Genomic DNA, 25,794 nt, shown 5'->3' with positions numbered 1-25,794 from the left:
AAAATCTTTAAAAATGCAGTAACTGATCTAGTAGTTCCTTTCTTTAAGCCTTTGGTCAGACATATTGTTAAATATAAGGTTTTCAAATACAGCTAAAAAAATTACTCTGTGACTTTTAGCATTTTATATTTTCTATGTTAATTTGAATTCATAGTGGAATTAAAAATGGTGTCCAGTGTCAGTGAAAGCTTTTTGTTGTTCTCACTTCTGATTATAAGACAGACCAAATTTGTATCCCTTTCTATCAGGTTTATAATTGGAGATTTGTTGGATTCTGAAAATGACATCTTTGAGGAGCCCCAAGAATGCGACCCTCATGGAACAGAAGAGCCACAGAAGGCCTTTGACCATGGGACAGAGCTCATCCCGTGGTACGTGCTGTCCATCCAAGCTGATGTGCACCAGTTCCTGCTGCAGGGGGCCACGGTCATCCACTATGACCAGGACATGCACCTCTCTGCCCGCTGCTTCCTCCAGCTTCAGCCTGACAATAGCACCTTGACCTGGACAAAGCCCACCACTGCTTCCCCAGCCAGTGCTAAAGCAAAACTTGGTGTGCTTAGTAACACATCCGAGCCTGGCAAATTCCCATTACTGGGCAATGCTGGATTAAGTGGCCTGGCAGAGGGGGTCTTGGATATGTTTTCAGCAAAGGCTGTGTACATGGGACACCCTAGCATTGATATACACACTGTGTGTGTCCAGAACAAACTGAGTAACATGTCTCTCTCAGAGACTGGTGTGACACTGCTCTACGGGCTTCAGACCACGGACAATAGATTATTGCACTTCGTGGCACCCAAGCACACAGCTAAAATGCTCTTCAGTGGATTGTTGGAACTCACGAGAGCTGTGAGAAAGATGAGGAAGTTCCCTGACCAAAGACAGCAGTGGCTGCGGAAACAATACGTCAGCCTCTACCAGGTAAGGGGTACAGCCTTCCCTCTCTCCTCAGTGGTATAATTCTCCAGATATAATTGTTATAAAGACACACTGGACAACTAGACCACCAAGGTTCATTCTCCCAGCTCTGTCACTTCCTACCTGAGTGATGTGGAACAGCCTTTATTTAAGTCTCTGTGCCTCAGTTTCTCATCTATAAAGTGAGAATAATAATGATACCTATTCATAGGGTGACTGTGAGCTTTAACTGAGTTAATATGTGTAAAGCCATAATGTAAATTCATAGGTATAAAGAATAGTGTCTGGCTCATAGTAGGTCCTATTATTATTTTGTACGATAACAGTGACTGTGGTCATTGTACGTCTCACATCTGGAAAGAAACAAGTTAATATAAGCATTTTCACTTACTCAAAGTGAAAATGGAAAGCATTGTATATGAATGCTTTTATTATTAATTAGGGACTAGCTGATACATTGGAAACCTTCACTTTGGAAATTGAAATCCTGTTTCATCTTCTAATGTGCTCCGTGACCCTAGGAGGGTTATTTAACTTACTGTGTATTGCTGCTGAACTGTAGGACTTTTGAGGTTAAAAGAAACTTTCCCAAATGTGAGATAAACTCATACCTAGAGTTCTTCCAAGCCAGATTTGTAGTGGCAGCAGCTCTTAGGAGGCGGTTTCTCACAGTCGCAGGTTAAACTGAGCGAGTTTTTCATTAACCCTAAATTATCAGGTACTTTGACACTCCAGCTAAGGGTGGCAGGAGGCCTGGGCTGAATGAGGTGGTGAGAAGAGACACAGGCATAACCAGAGTAGCACACTTGTGGAGGAAGGAGGGCAGAGATTGCTCGGAAACTGAGTCATAAACCCCACTACAAGGTGACACTGTTAGTGGTGTTGTCAAATGCGTTGTACAAAGTATTCGGTTTTTCTTTGCTATGCTTTTCTATCTATTGGGGAGGGGGGGAATTATCTTTTCTACTAGTGTCACAGAACAAATAGAAGTATGATTTAAATTACTCAAATGACTGATTTCATGCACTTTTCACAGTGCTAACATGTTTCTGACAAGTAAAAACATCTTCCTCTCTGGAATGTTAGTAGAGGCACATATAGGACCCCTTCTTTCCCCTTTTCCCACATCCATGCAGTACTTATGATAGAGATCATATCCTGAATAACTAACTTGATTAATGACTTAATAAGCACATAGGGCTTCCCTGGTGGCGCAGTGGTTGAGAGTCCGCCTGCCAATGCAGGGGACGCGGGTTCGTGCCCCGGTCCAGGAGGATCCCACATGCCGCGGAGCGGCTGGGCCCGTGAGCCATGGCCGCTGGGCCTGCGTGTCCGGAGCCTGTGCTCCGCAACGGGAGAGGCCACAACAGTGAGAGGCCCGCGTACCGAAAAAAAAAAAAAAAAAAAAAAAAGCACATAGACCTATATACACGATTATGCTGCACTGCGCAAAGCCAGTTTTAGTTAACTCATCTAAAATGGAAACCAAATACCTGCTTCCTGTCTATTCCACAGGGAGCTCTCAGTGCTGCCAGCTGCTTGGAAGAAAGGTCTTCAGGAGCTATTACCAATATTGATTTTCTTTTTTTTTCATAAATTTATTTATTTATTTGTTTATATTTTTGGCTGCATTGGGTCTTTGTTGCTGCACGCGAGCTTTCTCTAGTTGCAGCGAGTGGGGACTGCTCTTCGTTGCGGTGCACAGACTTCTCATTGCAGTGGCTTCTCTTGTTGCAGAGCACGGGCTCTAGGCGCGCGGGCTCAGTAGCTGTGGCTCGCGGGCTCTACAGCGCAGGCTCAGTAGTTGTGGCACATGGGCTCAGTTGCTCTGCAGCATGTGGGATCCTCCCCGACCAGGGCTCAAACCAGTGTCCCCTGCATTGGCAGGCGGATTCTTAACCACTGCGCCACCAGGGAAGTCCCTTGATTTTCAATTACAGTCATTTCTCAGCCTTCTAGAATCATGAAAATCCATTCAAGCTGGGCATAAACCAAAATCTTTGGGCTCAATTACAATCACTGTCACAAAGCCTATGTGGTTTATTTGCTCCATTTGTTTCCCTCCCCATGTTATAGCATAAAGTAACTGAATTAACATATAAGATCTACTTAGTTTCTAATTTAACCTGGCAACCTTCAGTTTGTGCTGAAGAAGGCACCAGCTGAGACCATGAACAATGGTCTGATAAGAAGAGGTAAGAGCAGAGTCAGAGGAAATGACTTGGAGCAGATTCAGTCCTACACAGTTGCAAACACAGCTACACCCCTTCCTATCTCCCAGCCCCCACCGCTCCACCCCGTGTGGAACCAAGTCATCACAGTGTAACAAGCAAAATAGCTCCAATATACCTCAGTCACTTCTGAACACACAGGTGACATTATTCCTCAAAACAATGTACTACATGAGCTGCCTAAGACAGGCAACAGTCTTAGACACTCAAGATTTCTTTCTTTCTTTCTTTCTTTCTTTTAAAGTGAAAAAGGTCAACGGACTACTCATTTTCCCATCAAACAGACCAGTTCCCAAATGATCTCAGGAAACATCAAAAAGATGCTAATTTCGTACTTGGAGAACAAAAGGTCAAACAGGCATCATGCTAAATAAATGCCCCGCTTGTCTGACTTATAATACGACTTAGCACATTTAAAGCTCTGAGAAGTCTCAGAGTACAACGGAAACCTACTTAAATGTATCTATAAATTAAAGAAATGTACAAAAAGTCTTGATTTCTTCCAAACTTCTGTTAACAGCCCTATAAGTGTATCTCTTTATCCCCAGTTTGGGAAGAGCTTATATAGAAAATAATCTTTCTGACATAAGAGTCCTTTTGTGTGATGAATGTTTGCACGGTTACTTTCAAATGTAAGTATTTTAGTACTAGTAAATGTAAATTGATCTAATGGCAATAGTAGCAGGAGATAAAGCAAAAGACAAGAAGAAATAGTAACATTTGTAATGAAGCCTAGGAATACAGGAAAGTAAAAGAAAGTAAACTCTGCAGAGATTCCGTGTGGGGTGTGGAGGAAAGGCTGGTATCATGAGCTTTGGCTCAAGGTTATCATGGGCAGAGCTTGGGAACTCATATACTTGGAAAGATCTCTGGGAAGCGGAGAAGGTTATACACAGGATTATCAGTTAACTTCTTTGATTGTAAGCAACAGAAACAGATTCTGGCTATCTTTAAGGGAAAAAATGGGATCTATTTAAAGAATTAGATTAGTTTCACAGTCTTTAAGATATCATATGCAAAGATTTGCTGGGTTAAAAGTGCATGAATATTTTTTAAGGAATTAATTTCCTAATCCTCAACTTCCACATGAACTATTTTCTAAAACTGAGAATGAACCTTCACTCACAATAGTCCTTCTCCCAAATTAAAAATAGAAGGACATATTTCACCTATCCTAAACAAGTTTATTGTTTTGTATAAAACGAAAGAAAGATTCAAACTACATTTTAGTTCCCAGAGAGTCTCCTTTAAAGATTAAACGAAAGCATCCTGCCTTTTCCAGGCCTAAAATATTTCCATTAAAAGTAAAGCTTGGCACACGTTGACCTGTTCTGAATTTAGAAAAGCCAAAGCAGTGGAGGCTGATTCTTTTTTATGTACATGGTAATGGATCTATTAAATTTTTATATTAAAGATTTTATTTTTTAGAGCAGTTTTAGGTTTATAATAAAATTGAAAGGAAGGTACAGAGATTTCCCATAAACTTCCTGCCCCCATGCCTGCATGGCACCCCCATTATCAACATCACTCACCAGAATGGTACATTCTTTACAACGGATGAACCTATGTTGACACATCATAATCACTCAAAGTCCATAATTTACCTTAGAGTTCACTCTTGGTGCTGTACATTCTGTGGGCTTGTGCAAATATTTATTGACATATATCCATCACTATAATATTATATGGAACATTATTTATTTATTTATTTTTGCTGTGTTGGGTGTTCGTTTCTGTGCGAGGGCTTTCTCTAGTTGTGGCGAGCGGGGGCCACTCCTCATTGCAGTGCGCGGGCCCTTCACTATCGCGGCCTCTCTTGTTGCGGGGCACAGGCTCCAGACGCGCAGGCTCAGTAGTTGTGGCTCACGGGCCTAGTTGCTCCACGGCATGTGGAATCCTCCCAGACCAGGGCTCGAACCCGTGTCCCCTGCATTGGCAGGCAGACTCTCAACCACTGCGCCACTAGGGAAGCCCCTTAAATGGAGCATTTTCACTGCCCTAAAAATCCTGTGTGCTCTGCCTGTTATCTCTTTCTCCCACTCCACCCCCACCCCTTCCCCCAGTCCCCTGCAACCACTGATCTTTTTATTGTCTCCATAGTTTTGCCTTTATCAGAATGTCATATAGTTGGAATCATACAATATGTAGCCTTCTCAGATTGGTTTCTTTCACTTCGTAATATGCATGCAAGTTTCCTCCCTGTCTTCTTGTAGCTTAATAGCTTTCTTTTTATTCTGAATGAAATTCCATTGTCTGGGTGGACCACAGATTATTCATTCATTCACCTACTAAAGGATTTCTTTGTTGCTTCCAAATTTTGACAATTATGAATAAGGCTGGTGTAAACATCCATGGTCAGGTTTTTGTGTGGACATAAGTTTTCAACTCATTTGGGTAAATACCATGGAGTGTGATTGTTGGATCATACCGTAACAGTGTGTTTAGTTTTGTAAGAAACCAAACTGCCTTCTCAAGTGGCTGTATGATTTTGCATTTCCACCAGCAATGGATGAGAGTTCCTGTTGCTCACCAGCATTTGGTGTTGTCAGTGTTCTCAATTTTGGCCATTCTAATAGGTGTGTAGTGGTTTCTTGTTTCATTTCGCATTTCCCTGATGACATATGATATGGAACATCTTTTCATGTGATTATTTGCCATCTGTATGTCTGCTTTGGTGAGGTGTCTGTTAGGGTCTTTGGCCCATTTTTTTAATTGGGTTGTTTATTTTCTTATTGTAGAGTTTTAAGATTTCTTTGTATATTTTGGATAACAGACCATCAGATATTCCTTTGCAAATATTTTCTCCCAGTCTGTGGCTTGTCTTCTAACTCTCTTGACAGTGTCTTTTGCAGAGCAGAGCTTGTACATTTTAATGAAGGGGTCTATTAAATGCTTAAAGATGTGTTATTTAAAACCCATAGATAAAAATTTTACGAGGTTTCTTTCAGAGTATGTTATGCAATAAGGTAGTTAAAATCTATTTGTGAAATTGTGTCATGAATTGTTTATTCCACTTTGGAGTCAGTTGTAGTGACTTGTAATCAGGGACTCTCTTCAGCAGGCCTGCACCAGGTGGAATCATCTCCAAGCATTTTCATGCTCTGTATCACTGCATTCAAGATTCATTTTCCAGGGACAGAAATTCTGATTGGCTTATTTGGATCCCGTACCAACCATTGATCAAGGGAGGCTGTTCCCCTTTGATTGATAGACCCAAGACTATATCTAGTGAAAAAGAGATCAAGTAAAATTGGGGTATGGTTAGAGAAAAGAGAAATGATCCATAAGCAGGCATAAATCACAAATATCCACGACAAAAGGTCACTAAAAGGTTTCATCAAATGTCATTCAAAAAAAAAAATTAAATTAAATTAAATTAAATTAAAAAAAAGATCATCAAGTATCCAAGTTACTCAGCATGCTGGGATCCATAACAGGATGCAGGAAGTGGGAGGTCACAACTCAAGTCATAAAATCAGATTGTCATTGAACGTTAGGATGAAGGAGCAAGTGTGCGCACGCGCGCGCGTACACACACGTACAGCCTCTTTATTATTTGTGTATTATCTACAACAAAGCAAAATCTATTTACAAGCACTTCTTTGGAATTGCAAAGGAAGACTAACCTTAAAAATTTGCAGAAAGTAAAGATAGTAAATGGAAATTAATTTTAAGAGGTACCTTTTCTACAACCTGTGAAATATCATCAGTATTGTTTTTAATTTATATGTGACCTTTTTGTGTTTTTATTAACTGAGTTTCCTGACTTATAAGGAGAATTGTTGACCACTGATCATTAATCAGGAGGGATTACTCATTCATTAATCAATACAGATTAATGAATCCCTACTGATACTCAATGCATGTTACACAGAGTTGCCTTACAAGCAGCAGCTATTGTAAACCATCACCTACCCACTGAGTATGTTTTTGCTGCTCACAACATCATAATATGCATGGTGCTCTGAGTCCCCTGGGCTCTCTATCCTTGGATATCAGTCACTCAAGAGGATAGCAGCTCCATTTCTCATGCTTTTTCTTCCTTCTCCAGCCATTAGCCAAAAAGGGTTGTTTTGTTTTGCTCATATGCCATTCTTAATATCAGTGGCGTGCACCTCATTTTATTAAAAAATTATCCAACAAAGAAAAAAAAAACGAGGTTGGCAGCTCAACTACTCAAGGTGTTCCCAGAGCCCTCCAAAGTGAATTTTGTGTACTCCATCTACTCCGACTTCAAGTCAGACTGTCCCAAGCATCGAACTAGGTGAAAATACACTGGCGTGATGCAATAGCAAATAGAACTTGATTTTACTTAAATAGATTCGTACACACATGTACACCCTCCAAGTCCTCCAAAGCCCAGATCTGCAAAGTACATCTTAATGAATTTGCCTGCAGTGATGATTCTGGAACATAACCTCTGAAACTGGGAAGGGAAATTTTTTTGTTAATCCCAGTTGAACGTGGCCCTATTAAAGCACATCACTGGAACTCAGCAGGGTGTGACCAGGACAACAGGGGACATGATGAAATCCCCAACAGAGAGTTCTGACAGTTAGAAAACAGCCACTTGCGTGGCCAGATGTTATTCTTCGGTGACAGCCTATTCTCCTCCACCTCTGGGAACTTACGGGAAGCTGTTAATGTATTTACTTCCCCATTGCTCGCTCTTTCCTTATGTGTTCAGAATGTGGTTGTTTTACAGGAGGATGGACGATACGAAGGCCCAACTTTGGCTCACGCTGTGGAGTTGTTTGGCGGCAGACGATGGAGTACTCGAAACCCCAGTCCCGGGACATCAGCAAAGAGTGCTGATAAGCCCAACATGCAGAGAAACAACACCTTGGGTATAAGCACCGCCAAGAAAAAGAAGAAAATCCTTATGAGGGTAGAGTTTATTTATTAAGCATTAACCCCAGTATTCCAGGACCATTGTATGGTCTACATGACCATAAACTACCTTAGGTCATTTGGCTTGGGGTCAAGATGAGGTGTAAAACAAATGAAACCCAAGAGCTTACCAACCACCTCCTGGATGCCACGCCCAGTGATAGGAACTGAGTCAGCACCAGGGAAAATTCAAGGTCTGTAGAGGGACACAGAGATGTTAACAAACACAGTGAGATCTAAATAAGAGTCACTGTCAAGCTGTCTGCAAAGTGCTGTGGGAGCAGAGAGAAGGAAAATATGGGGCTGAATGGCAGTTGCCAGGGGGGAAGGGGAAGGGGACAAGGGGAGCTGTTCAAAGAGTTTCAGTTTTGCAGGATGAGAAAGTTCTAGAGATCTGTTTCACAAGGTACAAATAGTTAACAGTACTCTACTATACACTTAAAAATGGTTAAGATGGTAAATTTTATGTTTTGTTTTTTACCCAGATATATATATGTATCACTATATATTATATATTACATTATTTATATTCTTACTGTAACATGATAATATATTTTCTTCATGGTTAACTAGAAGGAATCCCAGTCTTTGCGTACGGGAGACCTAAGACATATGTTGATGCCTAAGTTGAACTTTGTCTGCTTCATAACTCTGCCTCTACACAGATTCCAGGGGTCTTATTCCTCCTCTTGTCACCCTCCCCAGAGGAGTGCTGCATTTTAGTGAAGAACACATGGGATAAATATAACACGAGAATAGCTGGTCAGCCTTCACATAGGTCTTTACTATTTTTGTCAGGTGGAGGTAGTATCGAACGTGGGTCAGTGAGAAAATACGGACCCACCTGAACTAAGCAGTGATGGGAGAGAAATACAGAATGAGAAACGATGTGAGTTTTGTGTTCCCAGGGTGAGAGTGGAGAGGCCACCGATGACGAGATGGCCACCCGCAAAGCCAAAATGCACAAAGAGTGTCGGAGCCGGAGTGGTTCTGACCCTCAAGAAATTAATGAACAAGAAGAATCAGGTAAAGCAGCGTCTTTACATCTGAGAATTTTTAATGGGAAAATATATGCATTTGGTTTTAAATTGTGATTTATATATTGTGGGCATTCTTAACAAAACTCTTTATCACATTATATACTTACCTTTGTGTTTCACTAGATGATGGAACCCAAGAGGTATTTCTGCAAATACAAGTTTGCAAACACAAGTGTAATTAAGAAGAAAATTCTCATTAAGTAACTTGCTATTACTGACAAGGAATATTAGGTATAAAAGATACAAGTTGATAGATTAGACCAGTGATTCTTATCCCCTGGCTGGATATCAGAGCTTTTAAAAAATACCTGGATGCCACACCCCAGCCCAACTGATTTAGACGCTCTCTGTCTGGGACCTGGACATCTATGCACTTTTTAAGTTCCCCAGATGATTCTTTTTTTTTTTTAATTTTTACCATTTACTCATTATTTGTTTATTTATTTATCTATTTGGCTGTACAGCATGTGGGATCTTAGTTCCCCAACCAGGGACTGAACCCATGCCCCCAACAGTGGAAGCACAGAGTCCTAACCACTAGACCGCCAGTGAAGTCCCACTCCCCAGATGATTCTGATGTGTAGCCAGGACTGAGAACCCACCAGAGTATTTTGATGCTTCTTGTACATTAATTACCTGCATGGATTGATTTCCTCAGACGTTCAGAAGCATCTTTGGTTTTCGTTTGATTTCTGAGGGCAAGTATAATCACAGTCATTGTCTCTTTTCTGTCTTTCACCCTCACAGAGGCGAATGCCATCACAAGCTCTCCTAACCCTCTCCCTTCCAGAAGAGCCCACTCTTTGACCACGGCTGGGTCCCCTAACTTGGCTGCCGGGACGTCATCTCCCATCAGGCCAGTGTCCTCCCCTGTGCTGTCTTCTTCAAACAAGAGCCCGTCCAGGTGGGGCCTTAACATGACAAAACAGAAGGACCCTTCACACCCTTCAGGTTGTGTAGAAGGGCATCCTCTCCCAGTGCTCTACGGAAAGACTATCTCTGATTTTGACTTAACAATCACATTAAAACGGAAAACCCCCAATTTTTTTAAAGGTCCTAATTTTCTTGATTTTGTATTCCTACCTTCTCATATTACTATAACTGCTTCTCATTTTTTGACAAAGATCAGTAGCAGTAACAAAATCTGAGCTGTGAGTCTCTAAATCTGCACTGATATAGCAGCTGCTGGCCACAGGGGAAAATGTTAAGTGGCTATTTAAATTCGAATTTTAATTAATCAAAATTAAATAAAATTTCAAATTCAGTTCCTCAGTCATGCTAGCCACATTAAAAGTGTTCCATAGCTACCAGTGGCTGGTGTCTACTGTACTGAACAGTGCAGATAAAGAACATTTCTATCATTGCAGAAAGTTTTATTGGATAGCACTGCTCTAAACGAAGAAGAAATTAAGTTTTAATGTAAGCAGCTTGACCCTTTGCTAATAGGTGAAATATATTTCACACTCTTGTCATGTATGAGATATACATGTCTAGAGAAGTGAATGTCTTACAGCAAGTTAGATAGGTTTAGCTGGTATTAGTGTAAATTATTTTGTAAGGTCCATGCAAATTACAGATTTGAAACAACAGTTACCCTCTCAGAAGAAATATTATTAAAATGAAAGTCTTTCAAAGGAATCAGAATGCCACATCATCTCCCTCAGCCCCATACTAAAGTTTAAGAAATGCAAAGATTCCAGACAGAACTATGATAAGACAGACATTCTTTACTTCGTCAAACAGAGGAATGGGCGAAGGAAGTGAGTCTGTACAGATATTGGCTTTAGAAACGTTAATTTTACACGCGCGCGTGCACGCACACACACACACACGCACACACACACACACCTCCCTCCTCCCCCCTTCCTCTCTTCCTGGGAAGCTTGCTACAGATAAGAACCCTACAGTGACTCATCTTTTAAAGGGAAGCATCCTTTCACAATATGATAATGAACATAATTTCTACACTTGATGAAACTGGGTTACAGGTACATGGGAATTCTTTATACCACTCTTGCAAGGTTTGTAGGAGTTTTGGGTTTTTTTTTTAAATTAATTTATTTTATTTATTATTTTTGCCTGCCTCGGGTCTTCGTTGCTGTGCTCGGGCTTTCTCTAGTTGCGGCGAGCGGGGGCTACTCTTTGTTGCGGTGCGCGGGCTTCCCATTGCGGTGGCTTCTCTTGTTGCAGAGCACAGGCTCTAGGCCCGTGGGCTTCAGTAGTTGTGGCTCGCGGGCTCTAGAGCGCAGGCTCCATCGTTGTGGTGCACGGGCTTCGTTGCTCCGCGGCATGTGGGATCTTCCCGGACCAGGGCTCGAACCCGTGTCCCCTGCATTGGCAGGTGGATTCTTAACCACTGCGCCACCAGGGAAGCCCGGTTTGTAGGTTTGTAACAAAATTAAAGCTACAAAGAATCAGAATTCTTTACATTATATTTCAGCCTATACAGTATCCCGGGTAAATGAAATAGCCAGAGAACTTGGATTAAGTGGTCTTTCCCTTTATTTCAATCACTCATAAGCAGGAAAAGGGAGGACAAAGTAAAGGAGGAAAATCTTTTCAAAGAGGTAAAAGTAGAGAAACTACCGTGCCAGATGCAAGATCAGAGGACCCTGCCATAGAAGGACAGGGGCAGTGCCCACCAAGTATTCTAAACCAGAAAGAGAAGACGAAACAAGAGAAGAAAAGTCAGCCTGAATGCTTTTCAAGGAGAGAGCAAGACGGAGCCCTAGGAAGGGAACAAGTGGACCGATAGAGTTTCCTAAAGTCAGAGGGAGATGGGTGCCTACAGACAGAGGCCAAACCAGGAACCAGAAGGAAGGAAGGCAGGGAATGTACTTGTTTAAATGCAAATGATAAGCCATTTTGTTATTGGATCTTTTTCCTCTTCCTGAACCTCCACCCTCTGTTTCCCATACCACATTGGCGATCAATAACCCAAGCCTACAAAGTACAATAAATCTATCCATTTGTATTACTCTTCCATTAATGGAGGTGACCTTCTGATGTCAACACAAAATAATTTTTCATGAATAAACACTATTGGAAGGATTGAGGACAAACTAGCTATTCATTACAGTATTCTCTCTACTTTCTTACATATTTGAAATATTTCGAAAGTAAAAAATAAGAGACAAAAGCAAAAATGAAAAAAAAAAAAAAGAAAAAGATCCTAGTCATTGATTTGACCAAAAACCAGTCAAAACATTTCTCATACTCTCCTCTCAGGGAACCAGTGTAGAAAATAAAAAAAATATTGTGAAACAGCTAGACTGAATTTTTGACCCAGTTGACTGATATTTTTATATTAAATACATCCAACCTTGGTAGGTGCAAATATAATTCTAGGCAGAGTTGGCTTCTTTCCATCCTTAATATTTTTGTGACTCACATTTTCCATTAACATTAAAAGCCCGTCCTTGTTTTCATCTAAGAACTGGTTAAGAAAGGAAAAAGAGAAGACCTTGATACATTCAAGATTTTCTTCTTAAATGTGTTTCTGTATTTTAGAATATGGGAAAGAACACGCATAATCTTCCCTAAGTCATGACTGAGTAATTTGGAGCTCTTTTGTAAAATGACTTTTCTTCAAAACCACTGAATTTATGTGTTTTTTTCCTCCCATTGACCTGAGATTGCAAAGAACTGTTATGATTAGTAGAGGGATATTAACCTCAACTTTGTGCCCTTATTAAATAAGCTATAAACATGAAGTGGTTTCAGTGTATAAAGTTTTACTTCCTCCGATGCAATGTGGATTAATTTTGAGAGAAATGAAAAGATGTACGTAATTAAAGCAATGCTTAGAAAGAAAAGAGCCTAAACCTTCAGTGACTTGCAGTCCATGTTTTTGTTCATATTGCTAATCAGAGAATGTCTCTTGGGGCAGAATGACAAAACTGGTCCCGGTTCTGCCCATTAAGGCCGTGTCTTTGTTGCAGTGCTTGGAGCAGCAGCAGCTGGCATGGGCGGATCAAAGGAGGAATGAAGGGCTTTCAGAGCTTCATGGTTTCAGACAGCAGCATGAGTTTTGTGGAGTTTGTTGAGCTGTTCAAATCATTCAGGTATGGCTGGATTTCTTCTTAGCCTTTCTTGTCTGACCCTTACCTTGTTATAACAATGCCAAAGGTGAGATGTTCTCCATCTCGCACCCAGTGTGAGGAGCCGCAAGGACCTGAAGGATCTCTTTGACATCTATGCCGTACCCTGCGACCGAGCTGGCTCCACGGCGGCCCCCCTCTACACCAACCTGACCATTGACGAAAACACCAGTGGTCTTCAGCCTGACCTAGGTTTGTGCGAGAATTTAATATTTCCCTTTGAGACCTTTCTACCTAAAAATGAAATTTAGAGATCCAATCACACAAGCCCTTAGCCTGTCCCACATGGCATGCTGCTACCTGGAGCATTGTGAAATGCTTAGAGAATTATCTTTCTAATGGAGGTGTCAGGGGATAGGGTATCATTAGCATTTTGGACAAGGAAATTCATCACTGTGTGGGTCTGTCCATGGATTCCAGAATATTTCACCAATAGAGCCTCCCAGTCATTCTGACAACTAAAAACCTTTCCCACTGACTTCCAAAAGTCCACAAGGTATGTGGTATATCCCAGTTGGGAACCACCAGTCTCTTCTGTGCCTCCAGGTGGGTGGGTACTCAACCCCAGGGTGGAAGTTGTCTGCCCTTTGACAGGAGAGTTTTTCGTGACCTCAGCAGAGCACTTCTGTCTGAACATCCAGGACATTTTTCCTAATATGTAAACCAGAATGTCTAGTTCCTCGATCCCACTCACCACCACCATCATTACCATAACCACCCATGCATTTTAAGCCTATTATTTTTCTCTTCTGTTCTTGCTGGAAACTATAAACACTAAAAAGCAAAAACAAAAAAAAACCATCCTCTTTCATGCATTTGCTTTTTAATTATTTTAAAACATACTGTCCTTATGCTAAAAATATTGACCTTTTTCAACTTTAGTCATAAATGTGCATAACTATGGACTAGCCCAGTAGTGACACTTTTTATAAAATTAATAGACTTTATTTTTTAGAACAGTTTTAGTTTAACAGAAAAATGAGGGGAAAGTACAGAGAGTTCCCATATACCCTCCCACACACACATACAGTTCCCTCCCTTAGTAATATCTTGTATTAGTGTGGTATATTTGTTACAGTTGAGCCAATATTAATATATTAACTGAAGTCCATAATTTACATTAGTGTTCACTGTATTGTACATTCTAGGGTTCTTTGTTTTGTTTTGTTTTGTTTTTTTATTGCGGTATGTGGGCCTCTCACTGTTGTGGCCTCTCCCGTTGCGGAGCACAGGCTCCGGACGCGCAGGCTCAGCAGCCATGGCTCACGGGCCCAGCCGCTCCGCGGCATGTGGGATCTCAACCACTGCGCCACCAGGGAAGCCCATGTCTCCATAGTTTTGACTTTCCCAGAATGTCATATAGCTGGGATCATATAGTATGTAGCCTTTTCACACTAGCTCCTTTCACTGAGCAATATGCATTTAAGGTTTCTCGATGTCTTTTCATAGTTTGATAGGTCATTTCTTTTTTTGCTGAATAATATTTTGTTGTATGGATATTTGTCCTGTTGAAAGACATCTTGGTTGCTTCCAAGTTTTAGCAGTTATGTATAAAACTGCTATAAATATTTGGTGTGCAGGGTTTTTGTGGAGGTAAGTTTTCAGCTCACTTGGGTAGACACCTAGGAATGCAGTGGCTGGATCATATGATAAGTCTGTGTTTAGCTCTGCAAGAAACTGACTGTCCTCCAAGGTGGTTAGAATGAAAATGACTGGCCATACCAAAATGGGTGCACATGTGGAGCAATCAGGGCATTGCTGGTGAAAATGTAAAAGGGTACAGCCACCTCAGAAGAGAATTTGTCAGTTTCCTACAAAACTAAACGTACTCTTATCGTGTGATCCAGCAGTTGTTCTCCTTGGCGTTTACCCAAATGAGCTGAAAACTTGTGTTCACACAGAAACCTGCACACAAATGTTTACAGTTACACTTTTAAAGTACAGAAAAAACTGTAATCTTAAGGGTACGTCTTCCATTTCTGCAAACATAAAGATGTAGAAGTAGCTAGTCTCAAAAACCAAAGACTGAATACAGCCTGAAGTCCCCAAATAAATTTACATTTCGTTTCCATCTAATACTTAATCTTATGGGCTTTCAAAATCTTTGACCTCCCTCTCTCTTAGTTTCTTTTATTTATTCATTGATTCATTTTTGTTTATTCCTTCAACTATGTGAACTTTATTCCTTCAACTATATTCCATCAAACTCCACTGAGTTTGATGGCTTGTTTAGACAGCCATCAAAGTGAAGAGTTTGTGAAGAGTTAGTGAAGAAGAGTTAGTGAGTTAGAAGAGTTAGTGAAGAGTTAGTGAGTTAGAAGAGTTAGTGAAGAGTTTCTCCAGCTTAATATTTCCACAACACCATTATCTCCAAAATGAACTTTATAAAAGACGCTGGCTAGCCTGTCCGTGTTCTGTGGGTGGTTCTCTTTCAGATTTGTTGACCAGAAATGTCTCCGATTTGGGGTTATTCATTAAGAGTAAACAGCAGCTGTCCGACAACCAGAGGCAGATATCTGATGCCATTGCTGCCGCAAGTATCGTGACAAATGGCACTGGGGTGGAGAGCACATCCCTGGGCGTGTTTGGAGTTGGCATCCTCCAGCTCAATGACTTCCTAGTGAATTGCCAAGGAGAACACTACACTTACGATGAAATCCTCAGCATCATCCAGGTTTGTACCCATTTGGTATGCAAGCAAATGTGCAAAGCCTCTAACGATGCTAATTATTTTCTGTAAACATTTACTCTTTCTATATTTCCTTCTAACACCTGTAAGTCTAGGGCCGAAATAGAGGGTTGGGTTTTTTTTTTTAAATACCAAATGTATGTGTTCTTATTTAACATATGATTAACATAGGTCCTAAGCCTTCTCTTACGCAGTGACTACTGTAAGGAATCAGTACATGATCGCTTCTTGTAGTTCTAGCACATGCAGTAGAATTAGCAGTTAGGTTGTCAACCACTTTGATTGTTTAACAAATGTTTATTAGCTTGTACTATGGACCTGGCTCTGTTCCAGGACCTGGAAATATACTAGTTCCATTCTAGTGGGTGTGGCAGACAATAAGTGAATAAAAATATAAAGTAATTTCAGGTAATGATGGGTTCTGAAAAAAATTGAGCAGAGTAAGGGGATGGAGTGATGCAGGAGGGCTGAGAGGAGTAAGCAAAGGCCACTGTGGGGAGGTGACACTTGGGCTGAGCCCTGAATGCATAAGCCATGTGAAGGTCTGAGGAAAGAGCATTCCAGACAGGGAGTAGCAAGCAGGAGCGAGCTTGGAGTCTGTGAGGAATAACAAATGCCAGAGGGACAATAGCTGACATGATTTCAGACAGGTGGGCAGGGGCCGAATCATCCAGGTATTTTAGGCCATGGGAAGGAATTTGACTCGAGTCCATGTGAGATGGGAAGCTATTGGAGACTTTTGAGCAGGGCAGTAACATGATTTGATTTGTGTTTTTAAGAGGTCACCCTGGCCCCACTGCAGTATAAACTGTGCTAGGGAAGGAGGAAAGCAGAGAGACCGGGTAAGGAAGCTGTCACAGTAACCCAGGCGAGAGGCGGTGATGGCTTCCGCTAGGGGGCGGCAGGAGCTAGGGGGCGGCAAGATGTTCCTTGTGCCTGCGCCACATGCAGCAGAATTAGTCTAGGTTTTCAGCCTGCCTTGTCAGCTGATCGGGAATCAGTGCACTAGCTGGCCAGCAGCTGGACTTGATCACTGGCAATGCTGAAAATGTAAGGTTAAGATCACATGATTGTGTGCTCGCTATAATATGATGGAGCGCAAGTACCGAGGAGTCCATGTGATTCTTGCATTTCACCTCCCACCAACTCTATGGTAGCTGCCGTTATGATCCCCATCTTCACCTGGATAAACCGATATCGTTTGTTTTCATATAAATCAGTCTTATTCTTTTCTCCCACTCTCCTTTTTTCTCTTAAATAAATATGCTTCGTATAATAAACTCACACATAATTAATGTTTTCTTTTAGACTAAAAAACTAGACCTTACCACTGCATAACTAAATTAGTTCAAATATTTGGTTTAGATGTTTCCTGATGAAAACAGAACAGTTTTTAAAAATGATGTGGTGGTTTTTCCCTTTAGTTTCCTTTACTTAAATAACACTCTTTTTGTATCCCTTGCAGAAGTTCGAGCCTAGTGTTAGTATGTGTCATCAGGGCCTAATGTCGTTTGAAGGATTTGCAAGGTAACTTTCAAAAAATCTTTGCCCATCATTTAAGAGCATACATTTTTCAAACAGACTTACAAATGCAGAGGACAAACTAGTGGTTACCAGTGGAGAGAGGGTTTGACAGCGGGGCAAGATAGGGGAAGTGGATTAAGAGATACAAACTACAAGGTGTAAAATAAATATACAAGGAAGTAATGTACAGCACAGGGAATATAGCCATTGTTTTATAATAACTTTATAAAGCGTATAATATATAAAAATACTGAATCAATATGTTGTATACCTGAAACTAATATAATATTGTAAGTCAACTATAGTCCATTTTTTTAAAAAAAGAGTATATATTTTTCCCATGCAATTCTAAGAAACTTTGTTTCCTCTAGGTTTCTGATGGATAAAGATAATTTTGCCTCGAAAAATGATGAGTCGCAGGAGAACATTAAAGAATTGCAATTGCCCCTCTCCTACTATTACATTGAATCTTCACACAATACCTACCTCACAGGCCATCAACTCAAAGGAGAGTCCTCAGTAGAACTCTACAGCCAGGTACTGAGAATTTCACTTGGAATATGGTTTTCATTAAACCTTATTTATGTAACCCCCAAAGTCACAAAAGCCTGACCCCAGACTCCTTTGAAGAACTTATACACTATTAATTGTGAAATGTGAGGAAGCATGATGTGTGGGAAAACCAGCTATACATACAGTTGTTTTCTTTACTTCTTTTTGTTTCTTCCCCCCGCCCCATCTACACTTAACCTTTATTCTAGGCAAAATTTAAAAAGTAGTTGTTTGAGACTCATAGCTTTTAGATCCTGGTTAGTCTGACCTACCTCTACTAAAATTAGATTTTCCCATGGGAAAACTATCTAATTGCTTCACTAAATGCTAAATAAATCAATATATTGTAGTGGGAAAGCATAGCAGAAAATGCAACTGTCTGTGAAGTTATTCCCAAAATATTGTTTGTTTTGGTTTTCAATTTGTCAGAAAATTAATCTATCCCTATGGCAACCAACAAAAAAAAATTTTACAGACTGCAGGCACTGTCCCTACACGTTTAAATTCATGGGAATATTCTTGAAAACTCAGAAGGGTCTCTGGACTAGAAAAAGCACATCCTTTTGACCTAAACATCCAGCTCTCAATGATCCATATGTCTGTTGCTTCTGTTATATTTTCTGCAACATCCTTGTCTATGCTGCCTGTTTTCTGAACTCCCACAAGGTGAGTTAATTATGGGAGGAGCTAGCTACGTCCAGGTGTGTGTGTGTGTGTGTGTGTGTGTGTGTGTGTGTGTGTGTTGGGGGGGTCCAACTGTAAAAATTGTACTGTTTACACAAACCCAGCAGACTTGAGCTTCCTTTATTCTGATAAAGGTCTATATATTCCTCAAAGCATTGGTCAAACTTCTGTCCCAAAGCTTATCTGGTATGGAGTATGTATTTTATTTTATTTTATTATAGAAATCCATTTTTAATTTATTTATTTTACTTTTGGCTGCATTGGGTCTTCGTTGCTGTGCGTTTTGGGTTTTCTCTAGCTGTGTGGAGCGTGGGCTACTCTTCATTGCAGTGCGCAGGCTTCTCATTGTGATGGCTTCTCTTTGTTGAAGAGCACGGGCTCTAGGTGCGTGGGCTCAGTAGTTGTGGCATGTGGGCTCAGCAGCTGCGGCTCACGGGCTCTAGAGTGCAGGCTCAGTAGTTGTGGCGCACGGGCTTAGTTGCTCCGCAGCATGTGGGATCTTCCCGGACCAGGGCTCGAACCCGTGTCCCCTGCATTGGCAGGCAGATTCTTAACCACTGTGCCACCAGGGAAGCCCTGGAGTATGTATTTTAAACTCTAAAATCTAAGGGCTTTTATTATGAAATGAAGATGTGTCCTTAGAGTAGTGATTTTCAAAATAAGAGTTCTGTCAAGGGGCCTCAGCTGCTGACACAGAAGAGCAGACAGTCACTGAAGAGCAGACTGCCACTGAAGATTTGCTCTTTTATGTACTTTATATATTGGCCCTCCATTTGTACCGAGTATTCCAAGGTTAAAAGAAGTTTGAAATCCATTGTTCTAGGGGAAAAGAATGAAGTGTGTGTGTGTGTCTGTGTCTGTGTGTGTCTGTGTGTCTGTGTGTGTATTTATCCCAGGAAAATAAGCAGGGACCATTGTCCTAGCTTTAATTCCTACTGCATATATACATATATATTTGACATCAGGGAGGTTTTTTTTTTTTACTCCTTAACATACACCTCAAGTAGAGATTGTCACAGCCTTTGAATAAGGCACAGAAACCCCTCAAATAGACTCACAGATGTGATTAAACTTAGTATGAAGCTCCCTTTTATTTCATTTCTTACCACTCTCTGCTCTCTCTCAGCTCTCCCAGTTACCTCCCACGATTACTGTATGGGGCAGATGAGAAGTGAGAAAAAGCTCTGTTCTCACCTGGAATTTGCAGCCCTGGTTCTCCTATTCTAGCCACATGTGGAAGCCTTAATGTCATGCAGACATTGATAAGGACCTTTAGTCTTTTCATACTGAAAACCCATCTCATCTGCTGCTGGTCAGTGAACATTCTTCCCAGCGAGGCTCACTACAGAGATGAGGGAGCCTCACGTCCCACCTGTCATATTACACGACAGTTTTCAGCCCAAAGCAACACACCTGTAGATACTCTAGTGCTGACAGACACTGATAGCCTTGGGATTCTTTGCCAAAGAATCAGTTCCCCCTGGGAAGATAGGTCACCTAGGAAAACCGGGTGCTGTATGCTGTGCAATGGGAAGAATCTACCAAGTATCTCATATAAAAACATTAAAATAAGGGGGATTCCACTATCCAAGTTATGTTGCAGCAAGTCTAATGGCCACTAGCCCCCAGTACTGGACTGCTGTCACATGAAAATAGTTAGGTGAATTCTTAAATCAGAGAGTTGGCCTATTCACAGATATATCCACCTTTGGTTTTGGTTGACCCTTTCAAAATATGGTCATCTTTAAGATAGTCCACAAATACAGTCTATGGAGGAAGAAGTTGCTCCAAGCAAACGTTACAGAGATGCAACCCAAGCACATATATCAGGAGCTCTGCTTCCAGCTCTAGATCCAGAGAAGCAAATAGGTATCATCTCATCTAATTCACTGGTAGTGTTTCCTGGAGTTCTTTGCTGAGGAGGCTGTGAGATAACACATCAGAGCTTAGGGGGCAAGTATATTATGATTGATTACTGATGACTGCTATGGGTGTGCAGAGGGGACTTTATGGATTATTTGTCATCTCTGCTGTAGAGGCTGTTCTAGGATTAGACAGCAAGGGAAATCCTTGATAACTCCCTGCTTCTACTCTTCTCCCATGCTATATGTTCACAGCAAAGGTATTAGGTGGTGGCAGAATGTGTGTCTAAATAGAGGAGATTTTATCCTGATTGGTTTTATATAAATGTTTGGCCAGTTCACTAAGGAATCAGTGGCCTCATTTCCTCATTAGCACCTGTGTCACCTCCACTGACATCTGCCCAGATAGAGTTATAGCCTGGCTGTCTCATTTCAGGATGCACCATGTGTAGGTCCCTTGAGGGACCAAAGTTGATGGGAAAATTGTCATATGTTTTTGCTATCAAATTTTACCTTCCAATAGTATTCAGCTCTGGTAAGCACTCTTTCTACCTTAATCTATTCTCTCCCTTCCCCACCCCGATAAATTGTGGCCTTCGGCCAACATGTAATATTTCTTTTCAATCTTAGGCCCTTCTGTTTTAGCCTGGAGAGTGAACACTGATATGTGGAAGCCAGTGCTGGGTTTAATTTGAGACTTTATCTCCATTTGCTCATCTGGGGTGGATTCATTCATTGATCCCACAGGTCCTCCTGCAAGGCTGTAGGAGTGTAGAGTTGGACTGCTGGGACGGAGATGATGGGATGCCCATCATTTATCATGGACACACCCTGACAACCAAGATCCCCTTCAAGGTAATGCTTCATAACTTTCTTTAAATCAGATCACAAAGAGTCATTATCTTCATTCGTGATTTAAATGAATGACTCTTCCAAGTTATACCTTAGTTTGGGAGTTCTTATCCTGGGTCTTAAGGCTTCCCCAAATTGTGTGGGATGTACACATGTTCATTTTCCTAGGAGTTGATCTAGAACTCTCCTTAGATTCTCATTTGACCAAAGTTTAGTAACCATTACCTTAAATTAGTTATCATGTAATAATATTGTTGAAATTTTTACATCATAAGATGATATATAAAAGGCAGGGTCTGTTCTCTTGCTGTAGGAATTAAAGGTCATTTCTCCCGGTGTCCTGCTGACAAAGGCCAACATCATGTGTCAGGAGATGATTAAATGACATTATAAAGTAATGAGAATTGATTCCACCTAGGGAGATTGGCCACCCGGGAAGACTGGTTTCACTGTATTATTATTGCAAGTTCTAAGTAGTTTATTTGTTCATTGTGCAATTACTGTCCTCATTCAGAGGGTCTTTGGCTGTAACATCATTTTTTTCTGAACCGTGGCTGGGCTAGAAGGAATTTTCTTAATTTCTGTCTTGTACGTGAAGATGGTGGCTAAAATGCATTTTCTTTTTAACCCATTTTCCTATTCAGCCCTCTTAAAACTTTTTGTACCCTATATTGAGGGAAGGAGTAGTTGATAACTGTGTTTACATACATGCATAAATATATGTGAATATGTGATACATGTCTTATTGCCCCAAGTAGATTTGATTATAAACTCCTTGAAAGCAGGAAAGTATCTTACGCCTTATCATTTTTGATGCTGTAACTAAAACAGTGTCTTTTACTTATACTCAGTATATATATATAGATATAGATATAGATATATAGATATAGATTTGTTAAATTCAGGATACTGATAGCTGTTCCTCATAGTATGTGAACAATACTCAATATGAATAGTTTAATGTACTTATAGAAAATAGCCTGTTGCTTAACCTGAAAATACATTTGAAAAGATAAAAACCACTTTGGCCAGAGTCTTCTGCATAAACAGTTTAGACGCTTTCTGTGGCTGTAAATGCCTTGCCTTTTGACACCTTGGGCAGATATCTGAACTCTCATGAGCTGTTTTGGCTCACAGGAAGTGGTTGAAGCCATCGATCGCAGTGCCTTTATCAACTCTGACCTCCCCATCATCATATCTATTGAGAACCACTGTTCATTGCCTCAGCAACGAAAAATGGCAGAAATTTTCAAGGTAAGGTATCAGCTAAATGACGGGATGGTATCTTGGCCTTTGTCTTGTGACTGTTGTTGAGCTTAATTTGGGACCACTGTGGACCACACCACAGCTGGACCTCAGCTGTGAAGCACGTACAGTTAAGGTCCCTCAGACCTGAGAAATAGGGATGCCCTGGGAGTTTGGGCTCTCTCTTGAGTGGTCCATCTTTTCAGCTGGAGTGATAGAAGCACTGTTCTGTGGTCTCCTGAGCATTTCCAGAAAACCTTCGGAGATAACAAGAGACCAACTTTCCAACACTTTTGGTACCACAAATCAGGGATGCCAGGATGTCACCTGTCAGTTGTATGTGGAAAAGCTGAAAATATCTCAGGGCAAATAAGTCAAATCTTCTTGTGGCCCAACTTCATAGATGGAGATCCAAGGTGGCGAAGAGGTTAGACTGGCCAGAATAGTGCTGTTAACACTCGGCTCTTCCTTATACAAGGGAAATATAATGCAGACAGATTTAAGGGCAAATACGCCATTATACTTCCTCCTTCCTCCACTGGTAGAGGCGTTTATGGGAACATGGCTCTCAGTGGGAGGGAGGGGCATGGCTAGAGGGAAATGTCCCCAAATACTAACGTCAACAAAACTAATTAGCCTTTCATGTTGCCTTTTCTTTGCCATCATTTAGAATAATGGTCTCTAAACTTTTTTGATTGCATACCCCATCAGTAAAATATACCGTGTATTCCTGTTGTGTGTGTATTGACTTATTCATAAATTATATACATATCCTACTTATTAACATATTTTATACATTAATTAAAACATGCAAAAATAGAACATAAAAGAGAGTAACATAGAAAGGATAAAGTAAAGAATAACTTTTAAATACTATTATTTATTAATGATACAAAAACCCTTTTGCTATTATAAAAAAAATTTTAAATAAACTTATTTATTTATTATCTAAATTTTTAGTGGGAGTAATATGATTAAATACACTTCATTATTTTGGAAATTTTTGTGATCACTGACTTGAATGTCTGGTTTTAAGTTTAGTTTATTATTTCAATATTTGGCTTTAACAGCTATAGTAGCTGATAAAAATGCCTTACAAAGATACCTGTATCCAGATGGAAAAGGGGTGTCATTAACTGCACTTGCTAAATCATGGTACTCATTTCTCAATTCCATTAATGAGGCAAAGGTTCTTATTGGAATTTGGCTAGACAATTTATATGTTTCCTGGTATCAATCAGCTTTTCTTATAAACTAATTGAAAAGGTGTTGCCTTTTTTTTTTTTTTTTTTTTGCGGTACGCGGGCTTCTCACTGTTGTGGCCTCTCCCGTTGCGGAGCACAGGCTCCGGACGCACAGGCTTAGCGGCCATGGCTCACGGGCCCAGCCGCTCTGCGGCATGTGGGATCTTCCCAGACCGGGGCACGAACCCGTGTCCCCTGCATCGGCAGGCGGACTCTCAACCACTGCGCCACCAGGGAAGTCCGAGGTGTTGCCTTTTATATTTTTAACATATGAGTTCAGACTCCAGTAAATCCTTCATTTAGAGGATTTTTTAACCATTAGAAAATCTGCTTCCAGGTAGCCTGAGTGTGCATACATAAGAGTTTTTATGTTAACACACATTGTTTCCTACAACAAAATCACATCACAATAGAAATATTTTTAGACAGCTGTCTTTACTCTTTCCAGAACACAGATTTTATCTAAAGAGCAAATACGTTCAGGCTTCCCTGGTGGCACAGTGGTTAAGAATCTGCCTGCCAATGCAGGGGACACGGGTTCGAGCCCTGGTCTGGGAAGATCCCACATGCTGCAGAGCAACTAAGCACTAAGCCCATGCACCGCAACTACTGAGACTGTGCTCTAGAGCCCGCGAGCCACAACTGCTGAGCCCGCGTCCCACAGCTACTGAAGCCCGTGCGTCTAGAGCCCGTGCTCCGCAACGAGAGAAGCCACCGCAATGAGAAGCCCGCGAACCGCATCGAAGAGTAGCCCCCGCTTGCCGCGACTAGAGAAAGCCCACGCGCAGCAACGAAGACCCAATGCAGCCAAAAATAAATAAATAAAATAAATAAATTTATTTTTTTTAAAAAGCAATTACTTTCTCACTCAGTGTTAAAACGTTACCCTTATCATATAGGAACAGATTAACAGTGATTTTATCATCATCATCATCATCGTCTGGTAACAAAGTACAGCTACCCACTATAAACACAGAAAAAGTCCGAAATTTTAGGATACTTTTTTTTTAAAGAAAATTGTATAACTTAGAATACTCCTTTAATTTACTGCTTTCTCCTTATATAAAATGTGAGCGTCTATATGTTGTAAAAGATTTTCATAATCACTTTTCATCTCATTACAAAATATTTCAAAGAGAAGTCTTTTTGTGAAATTAACCACATGCCGTCACCAAAGCACCCAAACTGTCATCATCTCAATAAGCTGTTAGCAAACAAAGATGTGAGGGACTCACCTTTGCTCCCTCTGCGTCAAGAGATTTCCTCCTCGTCCCTCAGGGACCTTCACGAACAGTGCCTGACATACAGACTGAGGGTGCCATTTTCAGTCTGTACGTTAAGCACTAATAAGCTTCCATTTTGTTCTTTTTTTCATTAAAAAATAACCAGAGGGCTTCCCTGGTGGCGCAGTGGTTGAGCGTCCGCCTGCCGATGCAGGGGACGCGGGTTCGTGCCCCGGTCTGGGAAGATCCCACATGCCGCGGAGCGGCTGAGCCCGTGAGCCATGGCTGCTGAGCCTGCGTGTCCGGAGCCTGTGCTCCGCAACGGGAGAGGCCCCAACAGTGAGAGGCCCGCGTACCGCCCAAAAAAAAAAAAAAAAAAAAAAAAAACCAGAAATGGAAACTGACATGTTTTCTACCCTCACCCCAAATGGGTCGTCCTGTGCCTTCCCCCACCACCCCCCTCCTTGGGGGATACACATTTCCCTTTGAAGACCAGTGCTCAGAAAAGCTTTATGAGAATGCTGTCTGTGGTTCCTTATACTCAGTGGTGACAAATTCTCCCTATTATTTTTCATTTTTGTCCCCACTTCCTACCTACTTCAAGGTTTGTATCCTTGTGACTTCTTACCCATGTCTGGAACAGACCATATTCTACAAATCACAGCCTCTAACTGAATATCTTTTTCTTCTTTAGTACATCAGACCCCAGAGTATTTTTCTAAATAGTTAGAGCTGGG

At 41.0% G+C, this 25,794-nt stretch overlaps 1 protein-coding gene across 2 annotated transcripts in view; it reads left to right on the top strand.

Moving 5' to 3' along the window:
• PLCE1 (phospholipase C epsilon 1) overlaps positions 1 to 25,794 on the top strand; it is a 317,614-nt gene that overhangs the window by 247,176 nt on the left and 44,644 nt on the right. The window contains exons 8-18 of one of the 2 annotated variants that reach the window (XM_073794169.1): positions 249 to 924; positions 7,858 to 8,040; positions 8,951 to 9,068; positions 9,830 to 9,938; positions 13,024 to 13,146; positions 13,238 to 13,374; positions 15,618 to 15,856; positions 17,337 to 17,398; positions 17,767 to 17,932; positions 21,241 to 21,348; positions 22,483 to 22,599. In XM_073794169.1, the coding sequence (XP_073650270.1) occupies positions 249 to 924; positions 7,858 to 8,040; positions 8,951 to 9,068; positions 9,830 to 9,938; positions 13,024 to 13,146; positions 13,238 to 13,374; positions 15,618 to 15,856; positions 17,337 to 17,398; positions 17,767 to 17,932; positions 21,241 to 21,348; positions 22,483 to 22,599 (2,038 nt within the window). Of the gene's footprint in view, positions 1 to 248; positions 925 to 7,857; positions 8,041 to 8,950; positions 9,069 to 9,829; positions 9,987 to 13,023; positions 13,147 to 13,237; positions 13,375 to 15,617; positions 15,857 to 17,336; positions 17,399 to 17,766; positions 17,933 to 21,240; positions 21,349 to 22,482; positions 22,600 to 25,794 lie in introns of both variants that reach the window. The other variant, XM_019939658.3, reaches the window with a different exon arrangement.

This window comes from Tursiops truncatus, chromosome 16 (assembly GCF_011762595.2).
Source record: "Tursiops truncatus isolate mTurTru1 chromosome 16, mTurTru1.mat.Y, whole genome shotgun sequence".
Lineage (NCBI taxonomy): Eukaryota > Metazoa > Chordata > Mammalia > Artiodactyla > Delphinidae > Tursiops > Tursiops truncatus.
The sequence above is the reverse complement of the archived record's forward strand: the minus strand, read 5'-3'. Positions and strand labels throughout refer to the sequence as shown.